The sequence below is a fragment of the Syngnathus leptorhynchus genome, chromosome 12, assembly GCF_054491065.1.
Source record: "Syngnathus leptorhynchus isolate UIUO chromosome 12, UIUO_Slep, whole genome shotgun sequence".
NCBI classification, from domain to species: domain Eukaryota; kingdom Metazoa; phylum Chordata; class Actinopteri; order Syngnathiformes; family Syngnathidae; genus Syngnathus; species Syngnathus leptorhynchus.
In genome coordinates, this window is record NC_141206.1 from 8,095,245 (window position 1) to 8,110,826 (window position 15,582).

Sequence of the window (15,582 nt, forward strand, 5' to 3'; positions counted from 1 at the left end):
TGTATGTATGTATGTATGTATGTATGTATTCATTCATTCATTCATTCATTCATGTCATTTTTTAGCCACAAGCCAATTCAACTTGAATTTTAAAATGGTACTTTTTTCTTCTTCTTTCTGTTCCTCTCATGAAGGCAAAGAGATGATCGAGATGTACTTTGATTTCCGCCTCTATCGCCTGTGGAAGACACGTCAGCACTCCAAACTGTTGGACTATGAAGACCTTTTGTGACGCCCAAGATGACTAAGATGTTCTCTCACCTGGCATCAACTCCATATGAACAGCATTGTTTTGTGGAAAAGGGATAAGGACCCTGAATGACTTGAGGAATAAATAAAAAAAAAAAGACTTACTCTTTATTTGGAGTGTTTAAAAAGTCATCTGTAAAGAGCCCATTTCAATCACTATTTGGTTGCGAGGATGTGTGATCGTGTCTCCTACATACAGTGGCTATAAAAAGTCTACACACCCTATTTAAATGCCAGGTTTTTGTGATATAAAAAAAAAAAAAGTGAGAATCCTGGCATAGCTTCAGTCATACAGATAATAATCCACCTGATCGGATCAATGACTTATAGTTTATTTTTGATGTTGCATTTGTGTGCTGTTTTCTTACAGACATATGTTGGAATAACTCAGGTTTTAGCCACTAAACAATTGTGTAAGATATCCTAATGTTTATCGCCATCTCGCTGGGAGTGAATGTACTGTTAGTGCTAAGGAAATGTACTGTACTTCTCAAATTGTTTTGTTTTTTTCAGGGGGGGGGGTGAATGTGGTCGCTTACCATGGCAAAAAAAAAAAAAAAAAGGAGAGAAAAATTCTTGTGTTTTTTTTGCGGCTGTGAAAAGTTAAGTGTTCACATTCCTGCTGTGATGTCAAGAGGGATGTAGAAGCCATCCAAATGTTTGCCCCAAGCAACTACTGCAAAATTTCACACACAAAAATCCTCTAACTTCATAGCAATGGGCATTTGACTATGTTTCTTGGATTAACTAATTAATAAATCTGTGATTATTGATTTTTTTATTCTTTTATTGGGATGGAAGCATCTCTCTCTCTCCCTCTCAGCATTGGTTTTCTTTAAATGACAAATTATAGTATTTGAGCCTGATAATCAACAGACTTGTTCATCATCGATCATCACGATGTAACATCCAAATTGTTGGAGACAAAAACAAAAGGGCTCGGATAACACGTGGAGATGTTAAAAAACAAAATGGAAGGGCGGTGAAGTTATACAAACATGGCTATGAATATTTTCTCAATGTGTCCTCGGTGGTGGAATCTTACATTAAAGATGATGTCATTCTGTGATCTTTTTTTTCCAAGCGCACAGTTTTTCCGAATGCTAAAAAAAGAGACAAAGTGAATCATATTTTTATTCAAACGTTTAAGATACAGTGTGTATAGAACATGTCAAAGTCGCATTATTGTTGCCAAGGGTGTCTCATGCTTAATAACAATACAGTGTTTGAATTTGCATGCATTTTAAAGAACCATAAAGTTGACCTTTTTTTTTTTTTTTCTTTAAATTAAATAATTCAAATCGACCGATACGTTAAAACATTTCATTTAAAGCTAGGATCTTAAATCCAAGAAGTTCTTGCATCTACATTTTTTACCAATAGCAATAAAAAAAACAAAAAAAACTGTCCAGCTTCTCATGAGCACCAAAACAGTCAAGTTTTCACCTTTAATTATTTTAAGCATGACCCTCATACTCATACACAAAAGTTGCCATATTTTTGGGACTATGAAACGCACTTAAAATTCTTTTATTTTCTCCAAAATCATCGACGAGCCTTGAATTCAAAAACTGAAGTTGAGTTTTTAACATGACTCATACCGAGCCACCGAACTTCCAGTTTCTCAACAATGCGCTCTACTGCCTGAGCCAATGAATAAAGTTTTAACTTAGTTGCTGAACTGGTTTGTTGACCTTAAGGTGCAGTAACCACTCTATAGATGGGAATTTCCAAAAATAGATGTTGGGCCTTCGAGTCCGAAAAATATGGTAAATTGCACTAAGAGTAGAAAAACGAATGCATAGTGCTCGTATATAAAAAAAAAAAAAAAAGACAAATTTGATTTGCAGCGCAGAGGATCTTGCAAGACAATTTCCCTTTCATAATTATGTAGAAGCATGAAATACAATTGTTAAATGTTAATTAGACACATCCGGTGATTTCATCTGATTCTAATATTGCAGTGACAATGGAAAAGAAGATAACAAAACATTAAAAAAAAAAAAAAAAAGGTTCACAAAAATCACAGCTAGTTAACATTGGTTAAAAAGTCCACTCCGACATGGCACATCTTGTTTTTTTCTTTTTCGATTGAATTTCTCCTCTAGATATGTCATGCATAGAGTTATACAAAAAAAGCCTTCCGATGCGCTACTGCTATATTTCAAAATGTAGTTAAAGGTTCTTTAAGTTGATTTACATTAAAAAAAAAAAATGCACAGTGTAATATTTGGGCGTCTTTTTTCAAATGTGCAATTGTAAAAGAACATCAGTGCTTTTTTTTTTTTTAAACATAGAAAACACAAATAAGAACATTCACTAGTTTTTTGAGAAGTGAGAACCTTGTCAGTCCAAACGTGGACGTGAAACAATACAAACACTACATTAATAAGGAGAAGAGACTATACACTGTCCCAAAAGTCACTTTGCACCTTCTTTGTGTCATATTTTGTTTCAGGTTATCGTTTTAGGAACCGCAAAAAAAAAAAATCATTTTTAATCATGCTCAACCAATCAGAAAAATAAAAACATAGCTGAACAAATAAGACAGAAAAATACTGATGTTTTTCAAATGTATCTGATTGGTTAAAAAAAACAAAAAAACATTTCTACTGGGTGTGGTTGATGGCAGCACTCGGAAATCTTTTGAATTAAAATGATGAAACGGAGACAAAAGAAAGTGTATTGTGACTTTTGGGACCCCCGACGTGGAGCTCATTTTTTAAAAAGACAGAAGCAAAATGTTCCTCTAGTCATTTGTAACGACTGTTCACACAAAGCACTACACCGAGTGGTCTTAATTAAAGCTTTCTATAGTTAGTAAATGGTGAGTCGGTCAAAGTGGAAAAGAGCTTACAAATCCACAAGGAACACGTGCAATCAATCAGTAAACAATTCATCTACCTTCTCCGTAAAATATGTTACAACAACGCTGCCACTTGACACGCAAGGGTGAGTGAGGCAGACAATCGTTTTTTTTTTTTTTTTTTTAATACTTCAAGTGGTGCTGAAGACCGAAGAGAATTGTTCCCTGACTTCCCAAAAGTGTGTGCTGTCATCACCCCCCCCTCGCCGCCTCCTTCCCAGTCCCGCCTGACCTGAAGTAGTTGCCAAGTAAAAAGAAAGGTGGGGGGCGCTGGAAACTAGCACGAAGCACACAGAAGCCTGAGACTGCGCATGCTAATGCTAAAAGACGCATGCAAAGAGAAAGAGGACGCTTCCCACAATCCCGCTTTACCCGCCACGTGTCCACCTCCCGGGAAAAGTAGAAAAGCCACGACGGCTAAAGGGGTGTCGGGAAGAACCTGGAAAAGCGACTGCATCAGGAAAGAGTCTCGTCTTCTCCAACATAGGGCAGCTCCATGCTCCTCATGCCCTCTCCGGGCTGCTGTTTCCTTCAAGTGAAGTCAGGAAAAGAAAATATGAGAGGTCTTTTTTTTTTTTTTTTAATCATTTTGTCCTTTGATAACATAAATCTTGTCCTTACATCTGTCCCGACGTGCACGAGTTGCTGCATCCCTCTTTACGGGCCAGGTCGAAAGGATTTCCGAAGGAACGCTTCCTCAACATGGTTCTCACCATAATCTGGAAAAAAAAAAAAAAAAAGAACACAGACAGCGTTCTTGAATCGGTAGAAAAAGAAAATAATCAGGGTGCAGTTGAAGGGAGGTGCTACGTACCACGGTGGCCAGGCTCGGGATGTGCTTGACGGAATTCTCCACTTCCTCCTCGGTCACCTCAATCAGCATACAGCAGTTGTCATCTTCTGGCGGGAGGGGCTCTGCGCCGTGTCTCGTCACCCACGGGTGAAGCTGGACACCAAAATATTCAGCTTGCTTTCGGAAAATAACAGAAAGTGACTCACCTTAATCTGTGGAATGGATATTCTGGTTTCTGGATTCTTGTCCAGCATTTTGAGCAGCAGATCCTTGAGGTCATCTGATATGTCAGCACTGTTGAGACAACAATTTAAGATTTGCTCTCGATGGTAGATGTCAAATAAAAAAAGTGTCAAATCGAAACTGACTATTCAGGTAACTCCACCGGTTGCGTCTTGATTTTCTGATGCAAATTGAGGATGCGCTCATCCATGAACGGACACTGAAAACGAAAACAAATCGACAGACGTTTGGCTTTGAATAGCGAATCAGCATAGCGATGCCGAAACTCACCACTCCAAAGACGAAACAATGAAGCGTCACGCCCATCGCCCAAACATCCAACGCCTGTGGGAATATCCAAAATACATCAATCCATATTTATTTCTTTTTTAACAAAGGGGAAATGAGCCTTTCATTACTGCTCATCATCTCTAGGGGGCGCCTCTCAGCCGGCTGACATCTACTTCACCTTGCCGGAGAAGTTTTTCCTGGTCTCCGAGAGCGTTTCAGGGGCGAGGAAGGCGGGCGTTCCCACGGTGCTCGTCAGGAGAGCGTCGGCCCCCTCGAACTGGTTGCTGACGCCGAAGTCGGCGATCTTGATGTGTCCGTCCTCTCCCACCAGCAGATTGGAGGGCTTGACGTCTCTGTGGATGATCCTCTGATAATGTACTGCGGAAATGGAATATGGCATTATCCTCCAGCGTCATCAAGATTCCCAGCTTGGCTTCACATTAGGAAAACTCAACAAATGGGATCGTTACTGACGTGCAGTGAGAGAATGAACAGGATGCGGGACTCACAATACTCAATTCCCCCGAGCAGATCCCGGAAATAAAAGCGAGCCTGGTCTTCGCTGAAAGGTTTATCTGTCGGCACCTCCATCACAGCCCTGGAGACACGGCGCACGCAATTAGCAATCAGAACGAACGAGATTGACTCCAATGTGACAAACGTGGCGATAAAAGAGGCTTAAGCTTACCCTTGCTTGACCAGCTCAAACACTGCAATGCAAACATGCGATTAGTAACATTTTCCTATGGATGTGTGTGTATTGTGCAGAAGGAAAGGTGGTGGAGCCACGACATACCCATGTACAGATGGTCCTCACTGGGGTCGTCCAAAACCTGGCACCAAATCACACACAGATGAAATCAAAAACTGGCGGAGAGAGGATTTTTTTTCCTTAGGGCGGGGTGGGCAGGAAAGAATTTCTTTTTTCAAACCCCCAAAATTCTTTCTGTCACAGCACCAGTAATCTGAAACAAGATTCAAACTGTCCTTCACCTCGACTAGTTTGACCACATTGGAATGGTCCAACTTCTTCAGGATGGCAATCTCTTGGTAGACCCGCTCCAGGGGCCCTTTGGGTTGTGGGGGGCCCTCAGGCGCCGCTTTGGCTCCCCGAGGTGGCGGTCGTCCTGAAAAAAAAGTTGGGAATTAGTGGCGAACAATGTCGGAATGTGTTTGAAGAGTTACGGCTGGGCGTGACTTACGTGGGAAACCCGCTTGCCTCATCAGCCTCTTCTTGGACAGGACCTTCATGGCCTGGATGGAAAGAAAGATTCATGTCGTAGCGGTGCTGCGCTGGTGTGAAGCGTTTCGGGGACTCACGTAGTAGGTGTTGTCGTCTTCGTTGTAAGCCAGCTTGACAACGCCGTAGGAGCCCTGCAGGGGAAGATGGAGCAGCTGTCAATGCTTTACGGGTGGAAAACTTGCCTTCCAGCTAGCTCCAACATTAGCACGTCCCTCCCTTTTTGAGATTTCGGGCTAATTAAGTCACGTGAAAGGCTCAACCCAAGACTTGATTTTGAAGTCAAGAGCCACAGCAGTATAAATCTATGTTGACAGGAAAGATCCACCGAGTCTGGAGAGTCCTATTTATACCAGCCCCTCATCCATCTTGCTGGTCTCTGGTGGGCCGGCCGGCAGACGTGCGGAAGGGAGAAAGTGGAAAGAGCGGTCGGCCGTTTGATGATACCTTTCCGATCTCGTCTTTCAGCTTGTACTGGTTGAGCTGAACGCAGTCCTTGAGAGAGACGGGCGGCGGGAGAAAGAGAAGGAGAACATGTCAAAGAACTGAAACGCTTGAAGAAAAAAAAAAAAGCTTTTGAAAACGTCCTTGCAAAATGTGATGGGCATGGACACCCAATGAATGCTTTTCAACAGCTCTCGAGAGAAAATAATTCAACATTTGGAACGTGGCAGATCGGACTGGCTCGGCTGTTGAGTTACCTTCGCACAAAGTTGAACCAACCGGCAGAAGAATTACTCCCCGCTTATTATGCAACGTGTCTGCCGTTCGGCAGACGAGACGTTCTGACGCGGCTTTGAAGAACATTTTGTCCTGCGGCTTTTTTTCTTTTCTAAACAGCAGGTGCCAAAGACGGATGCAAAACAAAGACACTGCTGAGAAGCATCTGAAGCCCGACTACAGAGAATAGTTGGCCGCAGAGGGATACAATGACTAAGCAAGCTGCTATTTTTAAATGGAGTGTTGTGAGCGATGAAATGTGCCGTGCGCTCCGAGTAAAAAAAAAAAAAAAAACGCAGAGCAAACTACAGATTATACTGCAACGACCGAGCAGTTTAGTCATTCAAATTTACTAAATCATCGCATGGCAACTAGTCCAATCAGTGGGTAAGGAAGTCTCACCTAAATGGGGAGGGGGTGGGGGGGTGACCATTTCTAGCTCATTCATTAGCTAGCAATGTCTACAAACTATCAAACCTTACCTTTGCATCACTCTTTGCCAGTGGCATTGGTGCTTTTGAGACAAATAGAGATGGGATATCAAATGCTGCTAGAACAACAAAATGTATTGATTTATTTCTAATGCAGATAAATTTGAATTAGTGGCTGTTCAAAAGGAGCTTTCGTATTTTAGATGAAGTTAAGATGACGTTTGTGGTCATTTCTCTCCGAGTACCGACCGTGTAGTGTAGTAGGCCTAGGTGTTCATCGAAATGGCGCAGCCTAAAGAGTACTGTACTGCATTAAAAACAAAAATTAAGCCACATTATGCACATCTTGAATTTAATTTGGTGATTATTTAAAATATATATTTTTTAAATTAACGTGAGGGTTATGCCATACCTGGAGATCCGTGATGGAGACACTGTGGGATTCCACAGTGGGCCGGCGTGGCAAGCGCGGAGACGAGTGTGGTGACGTGATGGGAGAGTAGGGCAACGAGGGGTAAATGTAACGGCCGTTGAGTCCCGGGGAGCTGCAGGGGGAACTCTGCGTTTGCGAACGCTCCTGCAGTGACAGTTTCCTGTCTGACATGTTCAGCCGTGCTCGTTGCTCTTCGCCGGCCGGCAGCAGAGCCTCCGGGCGGCCGAGGGCGCGGGAGAGGAGGTCGCAGGACGCGCTGGGCAACGGAGGCGTTTCGGAGCTGTCCATTTCTTCTACCTGAGATGTGAGCAAAGAGTCAGATAGTGAAGAAGAGACATTGGGCGTGTCGGCCATGTCGCACGCTACCTCCTTCTCCCCGCCGGGCTCTCCAGATGGTCTGCTGGGTTCGCATTCTGTGACCACGATGAGAGATTCCATTGGGGACGGCGTTTCAGAGTGGGCGCTCATCGGGGGCGCGGGACAGCCGCACAGCAGATCGGGGAGCGGTTGCGAAGGCTGCGACGCCGGCGCATGACCGCCGCAGGAGGAGACGGGCTCAGCGGCGGCGGGCCAGGCGCTGACGTGACAAGGGAACATGGTGGCGCTTGGCAAACACTGACGACAACTGCTCCATCGGATGCGAACCTCAGGGGGATGGCGCCTAAAATAAAAATAATCATACAGTGATGTAAATTAGGAGTAGCACTCGCAGGTACGCTTTCACGTCTCCTCTGTCCTCCTCTGACTCCGGTGAGTCAACCAGCCTCCTGCGTACGAGTCGTACATTTTCTCTCAAAGGACAAATTGAAGAAGAAATTTCTCATTCGTCACAATAACCAAAGGAAGGATGACAGGGCTTCAGTTACTAATCCCATTAGAAAAGAGGACATGATAAAAAAATAAAAATAAGAAAAAGTCTTTTTGCAGGCCCAGACTAATAAAATGTAACATTATGCAGCAACAACCTTGTGGGCAGATTTGAGGTATTAGACAATTGCTGGGTACATTCACACTTTATGGACTGAAAAATGTCAACCCTGGAAAATTGAGATGAAATGTCACCTGAATGGGATGCGAGAAGCTATTTGCACAGGGGTCACAAGTAGGCCGGAGAGAGGCACGAGCTACACGATGGGGCTGGTTGTTAATTTACAGTCAGCTGTAAATAGGTTGTCAAGCTGGCGTGAAGCGTGTCGGTGTGACAAAATGTGCCGCAAACGAGCTAGTATGAAGCATCGCTCCAGCGAGCTATTTCCACACGTACGCAATCTGCAGCGCTCTCATGCTGATGGAAATCAAAGAAACGGAAAAGTGCATTTTTGGGACCGATTGGCTCACAGTATTGGCTCGGAGCGTTAACAGCTTGTGTGAGGGTGGTGAGCCATGTCATACGCAGTTTACGACATTGAATTGTAATGTAAGCACACAAATGCAATGCTGAAGACATACATGTACAACACAAAGCCATCTGGATGAGAAGAGGATCCACGCTTTCATTATGAGATCAACAAGGCCACCCCGAGAGTGATCCGGGGGAAGAGATAAGCTGCTGTAAATGGAAGGATGAGCATCCGCAGCCAACTTCATTGAAACATTAATCACATGTCAAAATAAACCATACATCAACAGAATATTTACTCTATCATCATGCAAGAAAAGTGATTCCCAATCTAAACCATGAACCACCCCAGTCATTGCACAAAGTTAATTGAATTAACTTCAATTAAACTGGTTAACATAAGCATTTCACAATGAATGCATACTACTGGATTATAAACAACAGCAGAAAAAAAAAAAAGTGCTCTATTAGTTTCTATCGTATGTCAACACAAGCGTGTGATACAATGATGCGTTCAATGTCCTCATCTGTCATACGACCACTTCAGGTTCAATAATACAAATTACTGTCGATATAAACCACTCTGTCCATTAGGTTGACAATGCAACAGTGTTGGGCTACTTTGAATGCCAATTCGGTAATAATTATACATCGCAGACACCAATTCATTTGAAAGCATCGTTCCCGTCGCCGAACGTCCCAGGAAGCTAACACCGGCTAACGTTAGCAACTGCCGCCTCCCCCTTGTCGAGGTCCAGATGTGAACGCAGGTGGCAAGGATGCCAGTTACAATGTCCGAGTGACGATGACTAGAAATCGAGAAGAAATAATAAAAGCTTACCATGTCGTGCTCTTTGAAATGAGAGAAGAAGATCTCGCCTCTTCGGAGGCGGTGGAGATGTTAAGTCAGTCAAGCCCAGCAATGTTGTGACGGAGCTAGTGCCCTCACAACGAAATAGTATTGGCAAGAAAGAGGAAGAAAGAACAATAAATAAAGTAAGGACAGATAGAAAGACGAAGAGAAAATGCGACGCCCACCGAGAGACTGTGCTGGCTTTAGTACAAATCTTGTTTATCTTATGACCTAAATTTTAGACTTGGCTCTCGGGAATGTCCACTACAATAGGTGGGCCAATAGCTCCCCTAGTGGCACATCGGGGAGCTGCAGGTTTATTTAAGCTCGCGACAATTCCAAGCGTCCTGGTTATACGATGGAGCTCGAATGAATTTCTTCCAAAAACCTTTAAAGGTTTATCTTAAATCTGTTTAAACCTATTTAAAGTTAACATATTACATCGTAGTATGGAGTATTAAATCATAACTAATCCAAGATACCTAACTTGTCATGCATGGTTGAAAACCAAGAATTAGAAATGATAAAAATTCCACACATATGTACATTACAATTACATGTAAATTAGTTTGCCAAGGTTTTCAGGTAAGGAGTTGATGGGATTTTTTTTTTTGTCAAGTTCAGTAAAGAACAGGTGCATCAGATTCACATGTTTATTTTCCATAAAAAAAAAAGAAGTTGGAGCGATACACTGCAAGATCAAGATGACGAATTGAAGGTGAGGGGGGGGAAAAAAAAAGAACTGACTATACAAAAAGAAAAAACTGCAGCAATTATCGCCTCTTTTGGAACATATTTCCTCGGCCCATTCCACCACGCCCTCTGCCTCTTGCAGCCACTGTGAAGAAACAAGACAATTGTTTAAGCGATCAATCCACCGCAGCATTTGAGCAAGCCCGTGATTGATCTCCAAAATCTAATAAAGCCACAGAACAACCGTCATAAAAACCCGCAATAATCAACAAATGGTCGGAATGCATAACAACTATAAATGTGACATTTATTTCGTTCCTGTTTGCACCAATATATGCAAAAATCAAAAGTTCCATTGACCAGTGTGGAAAAACGAATAAAAATGCAAGATTGAGTTTCTCACCTTGTGCTTTGAGAATGGCCGCCTTGCCTCTTCCAGCCCCAGAACCTTGGTTCTTATTCTTCATACTCTTTAGCATGGGCGCATTCTTTAGCATGTCCGGTAAAATTAGGAAGCGAATCTTGCTGCCGCGGATGTACACTTGTTCCAGTTGGGCCACCCGTCCGTCCCGATAGGTCACTGTGATGTTAGACATCTGTGAAGTGAAGATCAAATTTACAACTCAACGATAATTTCATGAAGGCTTGGAGTGAGGGTAAAAAAAACAACAACACATTTTTTGCAAGTCTCCCTTGAATTATAAATATAAAAAATTGTTAGGCACATCACCTGGCAGTTCATGTTGTCCTCTGCCTCGATAAGCTTGCCTCTGTACACTTCTCCAGTATTGGTCTCGCAGGTCACAATGTGTCCCTCGGCCTCATGCAGAACTTTGATGGGCACGCCGATCGACATCTTGAGTTACTTTCCTACAAAATATAGATATAATATTAAGCGTACTATTGCTTGCAGTTGAAATGAAAGAAAATAGTATTGTAGCTGCTAAGTACATCAAATATTACTATTATCATCGTGATGTTCTTTGGTTGATGAATTGTGGCGCCACGCTGCCCCTTACAGGTCAGTCTTGGTACTACAACATTGTTGAGCGTGCTAAAATCAGATCAGTAATATATTCGGTCGTTGCTAAAGCAGCAAACTAGCTGCAACGTTGACTTTTAGTTTCATAGTTAACCTAGCTGTAGAAAATGAGAAATTGTGCTTATCTGTGCTCTTAACCTGGCTTAAAACATTAGCAATAGGTTCGATGTGACGCTAACAATCGCTAGTTAGCTTGTTAGCCACAACGAGCTAGCAAACGCTTAAAGACGTCATAGTAATCTGAAAGAAAGACCCCAACGTTTCTAATAACGACGACACATGAACGCAAGTCAGAGTTTGACTTCTGATCACATTAAATATGAATGGTAATTATTTACACAGCTCTACCAGCTTGAACACGAATGGAAGACGCCATGATGGAAGTTGGAATGAATTACAATTGCCGCTCGATCAATTCAATACGGACAATATTGTAAGATAGAAGTATATTATTGGTCTATTCGTCAATTTCTGTGTTGTTCTTACCTGGAATGTTATAGCTGCAAAACCACTTTGCACTGCTTGCTTTCTAAGAAGATTATTCAACAACGTGCTCTTGTCGATTTCTTTAGCCTTTTGGAGCCTTTTTTCCGCTTACCCACAATGCAGCACCCGTCTCGTTGAATTACTTCCGGTTTATTTGCGCGGTGCATTGTGGAACTTGCAGTGTTTACGTGTGTGGTCAAATAAATAAAACCATTCTACTAGGAGCTATTATTGGAGGGGGCATGTTATTTTTCAAAATTGATGGGGGGGGGGGGGAATAAAACTTGACACCATCATTTTCAGGAGTAAAATTATGCTAGAGTATAAATCTATATCACACATTTTTTAAGAAAAGAATTAAAGCAGACAAATATTGATAAATCAGATGAAGCTACAATCCCTGCAAACATGTCCCTTTGAGCCACATACATGTTTTTTAATGTCAGTTTTAACGAGGTAAGAGAAAGTGTAATGGCACAATAAAAGAGATCATCAAATAAACCCCGCATTTGATTTCCATTGCATTAAGTTGGAAATCTGGCGTCAGTGTGAGGTTGCTCTGTAAACACCTCTCGCTGAGTGGTCTGTAGTAGGCTGATGTGTCTTTGTCGTTGCTGTCTATGTCTACAAACGTGACTCTGAAAGCGGCTCCAGGGTAAAGTATATGGCCTCATATTTGACCTGATAAAAAACAAAAGCTCTTTGTTTTGGCTGCATTGGTGAAGTCAATCAGTGAAGCGGCAACATGTTGCTTAGCAGTTATCAAATCACCCGTCAAAACTGTTGCGATTTAAGAAGTTCCTTGGTAACAAATGACTTCCCTTCAAACATTGCTTTTTTCCCTCCAACTTGACTTATTTACACTTCATAAAACAGTTGATAAATATCTGCTGTATCAACAAGTGCAGGCTTTGAAAAAAAAAAAAAAAGATTAGCAAGCAGGTTCAAATGCAACATGGACGACATTCATCATTTATTTCATAAAACCTCAAAATTGAAACGGCAATCAAGCAAATAAAAAATATCCTTGAGTCGTTCCTTTCCAGTTGTTTAGGGTCCATTAGATATCAGAAATAGAAGACCACAGGACCATTGCTTTTTTTTTTTTTTTTTCCATATTATAGATTCCGCACAATTAAGGATGCGTTGTGTTGTGTCTATGACAAATCCGTAGAGTGGGTCTGTATAAAGGAGAGAGCTTTAACATTGACGAAAGAAATGCAGCTTCCACTGTCTCTCGTTTCCACACTGTCTGGATTTCCATTAGGTATGCAACTGTTTGGTAGAGCGCCCAACGGTGACGTCCACTGGCTGGAGTCGAGGACAAAAGTGTTCACCACAGTTCCGTATGACGAATCGTCTTTACTGAAACGTGAGGAAGTCCGCTTGATACTGCCGCTTCTTATGTCTCGTCCACGGCCGCCCCCGAACCGGAGGCAGCGGCAGTTCCTCCGGCCCAGAACGTGCCGGTGGAGAATCCTCCGAAACGTCTGTCGGAACTCTCGTATGCGATAGGCGTAGATGAAAGGGTTGACGACGGAGTTGGCGTGGGACAGGATGATGGCGATGTTCATCACCCAGATGTGCGGACGCTGGCAGCTGTCGCACAGGTAGTTGAAACAGTTGATGATGTGCAGGGGCAGCCAACAAAACGCAAACAAGCCCACGATGATGGCCAGAGATTTGGCAGCGTGCACCTCCTTATGTAAGGTGGAGCGAAACGAAGATGACGCTTTTGCAACGTGGGATGGCGCCGGGGAGACTTTTTTGAGGCCCATCAGGCGAAGCTGGCGCCGGGCAGCCATGAAGATGTGAGCGTACACCACCAGCATGACCACCAGAGGGAGTAGCACGCAGCCAAAGAAGTTGAAGTAGATCATGTAGTCCAGCGTAACCACTCCCTCGAAAAGACACTCCGTCAAGCCTGCGGGACAACTGCTGGAGACCATCGTGGTGGAATCCCATCCTGCGTCCGAGAGTAAAATTATTTACTCAAGAAATTCAGTCTAATAACTGATGGTGTTTTGAAAAACAACCAACCTTTATTCCAGCCTAACATTGGTGTCAGGCCGATGGCGACTGAGAGCAGCCAGCACAATGCAATGATACCTTTTGCCCTTTGACCTGTTACCAGACTGTTGTACCTGAAAAATAATAAGAATAAAACCCCACAAAAGTTGTTTAGGGACAATAATATCATTTTTGTTATTGGTTATGCTAACCCTTTCAAAAGTTCGAATGAAGCTTTAAGTTGATGAGGCTTTAAAAAGCGAGCCGTTATGCAACCGCTTATGCAAATGAGTCGCCTGCTGTGGCTTACGTGAGGTGGAAGAATGTACTGTAGGGTGAAAACAAAAAGCTTTAAGCAAGCACGTTTAAACAACACCAGTCAGTGGTGATGCGGCTTTCTTTGGCTTGTTACAGAAAAAGAATTTGGCGGAGCCTACATTAAAGTTACAACGACTTGTCCGAGCATCTTCTCACCTGAGTGGGTTCTTGATGGCGATGTAGCGGTCCACGGCGATGGCCAGCAGACTGAAGATGGAGCTCTGGGTCAGAACCAGGACGAAGCAAGCGATGAAGAGGCATCCGTGAAATTCGGCGCAAAAGCCAGTACTGGTATTAAGGTTCATGGAAAAGGCATTTGAAAAATGAGAAAACAAATAAAATAATAATAATGTAAAAAAAAAACACATCAATAATAAATAAATCATAATTTTAAAAACCCCAAATAAATAAATAATAAATAAATGATCAATAATAAATAATATATCTTGTGTTGGTACCTGATAATGATGGCGAAAGGGATGCCCAGCAGGCCCACGGCGATGTCGGCCGCCGCCAGCGACACCACAAACAAGTTGGTGATGCTCTGCAGGTTGGAGTTGAGACAGACGGCCCAGCACACCAGGATGTTCCCGGCCACGGCCAGACAGGCGATGGCAAGCTCCAGCCCGATGTAGACCAGCTGGTCATTCTTCAGCATGGTTCTGCTGTCCTCTTCTGCGCCTTTCTTGGCATCCCACGACTACATTTGCGGAAGGGGCGGCGAGCGGCCACCTCGGACGTTTTTCCTGGCGGGTTTCTGTTTGGCCAGGTTTTGGCTGCCTGAGTCAAGGGCGGCGATCTGGTGAGGGAAGCGGAGAGAACATAGTCTGAGCTCCTGTACAAACAGCAGGTTTCCCCACCGACACGCACACACACACATTTAAAAGCCATCTATCTCTCATGTGACAAGGGGAACAGTTTGCTTCTCACACTGGGGGCAAAGCAGACAATACATCTTTTTTTATTCTGGGAACAAGTTTCCTGAAAGCACAGCACACACACGTACAGTATCATTTCCACCCCCTTCCAATTTACTGATAACGACACAATAAAAGTTATTCAGCGGTATGTGAAAGTTCTTGTGCTATTATGGAAGTGCTTTTCCATTCCTCTTGGTTGACAAGACACATTTTCACCGTGTGAGGTCACACTCAACATCATGCTAAGAATCATAAAAAACTCAAGAAAATGGATTTGTACATGCTCAAAAATATTCCACTCAAATTAAAATACTGATATAAAGTCCATTTTGTACGCTACACTAATGAATTGAACATTTCTTACCTGTGTTAGGTAGCGGCTGCATGCTCTACGCACGTTTTCCATTCATTGTTGTCCTTCCAGGGCCTCGTGAGCTGATCCTAATAGCCACACATACTGGACCAAAGTCCTACTTTTCCTTTTGTTTCCACTTCCGAATCCTTCTGGAATTGCAAAAATGCTTGATCCAGCCTGTTAGCGACACAACAATGAGGGCGGGAAAATAAAGCAGGAATGATGTCAAGTTACAGATTCCCTTCAGCGTGATGTTTTCAGCTTACAAGTGAAACTATAGTGAACTGCTGTCTTGTTTGTCCTTCTTCCAGATGGCTGCTT

The 15,582-nt window shown here is 42.9% G+C and overlaps 5 protein-coding genes across 6 annotated transcripts in view; 1 reads left to right on the plus strand and 4 right to left on the minus strand.

Moving 5' to 3' along the window:
• The window catches only part of nsmfa (NMDA receptor synaptonuclear signaling and neuronal migration factor a), a 24,093-nt gene extending 23,309 nt beyond the window's left edge, over positions 1-784 (plus strand). The window contains exon 17 of the mRNA XM_085925971.1: positions 135-784. Coding sequence (XP_085782097.1) covers positions 135-232 — 98 coding nt within the window. The 3' untranslated portion in view covers positions 233-784. The remainder of the gene's footprint in view (positions 1-134) is intronic.
• Positions 785-797: 13 nt separating this feature from the next.
• Positions 798-9,714, minus strand: camkk2 (calcium/calmodulin-dependent protein kinase kinase 2). 2 transcript variants are annotated; one of them, XM_085925969.1, is made up of 17 exons: positions 9,426-9,714; positions 7,612-7,906; positions 7,225-7,542; positions 6,109-6,156; positions 5,742-5,795; positions 5,624-5,675; positions 5,415-5,548; positions 5,218-5,254; positions 5,110-5,131; positions 4,931-5,019; positions 4,600-4,799; positions 4,422-4,475; positions 4,277-4,350; positions 4,115-4,202; positions 3,930-4,061; positions 3,737-3,834; positions 798-3,644 (listed from the first exon to the last, which is right to left on the minus strand). In XM_085925969.1, the coding sequence occupies exons 2-17, from the start codon at positions 7,840-7,842 to the stop codon at positions 3,572-3,574; spliced, it is 1,704 nt and encodes a 567-aa protein (XP_085782095.1). In that variant the 5' UTR covers positions 7,843-7,906; positions 9,426-9,714; the 3' UTR covers positions 798-3,571. The 2 variants fall into 2 exon arrangements, with proteins under 2 accessions (XP_085782095.1, XP_085782096.1); XM_085925970.1 differs by lacking the exon at positions 9,426-9,714 and adding an exon at positions 8,308-8,401.
• A 362-nt stretch (positions 9,715-10,076) lies between these two features.
• Positions 10,077-11,813, minus strand: snrpd3l (small nuclear ribonucleoprotein D3 polypeptide, like). The gene is made up of 4 exons (XM_085925973.1): positions 11,659-11,813; positions 10,861-11,000; positions 10,534-10,726; positions 10,077-10,275 (listed from the first exon to the last, which is right to left on the minus strand). Exons 2-4 carry the CDS (start codon positions 10,984-10,986, stop codon positions 10,211-10,213), a joined length of 384 nt encoding a protein of 127 aa, XP_085782099.1. The 5' UTR covers positions 10,987-11,000; positions 11,659-11,813; the 3' UTR covers positions 10,077-10,210.
• Positions 11,814-11,956: 143 nt separating this feature from the next.
• On the minus strand, positions 11,957-14,646 carry adora2ab (adenosine A2a receptor b). Its single transcript, XM_085926593.1, has 4 exons — positions 14,445-14,646; positions 14,143-14,274; positions 13,699-13,802; positions 11,957-13,624 (listed from the first exon to the last, which is right to left on the minus strand). Exons 1-4 carry the CDS (start codon positions 14,642-14,644, stop codon positions 12,816-12,818), a joined length of 1,245 nt encoding a protein of 414 aa, XP_085782719.1. The 5' UTR covers positions 14,645-14,646; the 3' UTR covers positions 11,957-12,815.
• Positions 14,647-15,325: 679 nt separating this feature from the next.
• Positions 15,326-15,582, minus strand: part of bcr (BCR activator of RhoGEF and GTPase) — a 36,967-nt gene continuing 36,710 nt past the window's right edge. Inside the window, exon 24 of the transcript XR_015067779.1 lies at positions 15,326-15,438. The gene's annotated coding sequence lies outside the window, so the exon portion shown is untranslated. The remainder of the gene's footprint in view (positions 15,439-15,582) is intronic.

What these genes read in the sequence shown, in the direction of transcription:
- camkk2 (XM_085925969.1), bottom strand. Translation starts at nt 7,842, where the DNA reads ATGTTCCCTTGTCACGTCAGCGCCTGGCCCGCCGCCGCTGAGCCCGTC. An exon ending in TTTGAGCTGGTCAAGCAAGG is followed by an intron (nt 5,020 to 5,109) that starts GTAAGCTTAAGC and finishes CCGTGTCTCCAG; the next exon opens with GGCTGTGATGGAGGTGCCGA. An exon ending in CCGGTGGAGTTACCTGAATA is followed by an intron (nt 4,203 to 4,276) that starts GTCAGTTTCGAT and finishes TTGTCTCAACAG; the next exon opens with TGCTGACATATCAGATGACC.
- snrpd3l (XM_085925973.1), bottom strand. Translation starts at nt 10,986, where the DNA reads ATGTCGATCGGCGTGCCCATCAAAGTTCTGCATGAGGCCGAGGGACAC. An exon ending in AGGACAACATGAACTGCCAG is followed by an intron (nt 10,727 to 10,860) that starts GTGATGTGCCTA and finishes TTCACTTCACAG; the next exon opens with ATGTCTAACATCACAGTGAC. An exon ending in GGCCATTCTCAAAGCACAAG is followed by an intron (nt 10,276 to 10,533) that starts GTGAGAAACTCA and finishes GTTTCTTCACAG; the next exon opens with TGGCTGCAAGAGGCAGAGGG.
- adora2ab (XM_085926593.1), bottom strand. Translation starts at nt 14,644, where the DNA reads ATGCTGAAGAATGACCAGCTGGTCTACATCGGGCTGGAGCTTGCCATC. An exon ending in GCCATCAAGAACCCACTCAG is followed by an intron (nt 13,803 to 14,142) that starts GTGAGAAGATGC and finishes ATTATTTTTCAG; the next exon opens with GTACAACAGTCTGGTAACAG. An exon ending in AATGTTAGGCTGGAATAAAG is followed by an intron (nt 13,625 to 13,698) that starts GTTGGTTGTTTT and finishes TCTCGGACGCAG; the next exon opens with GATGGGATTCCACCACGATG.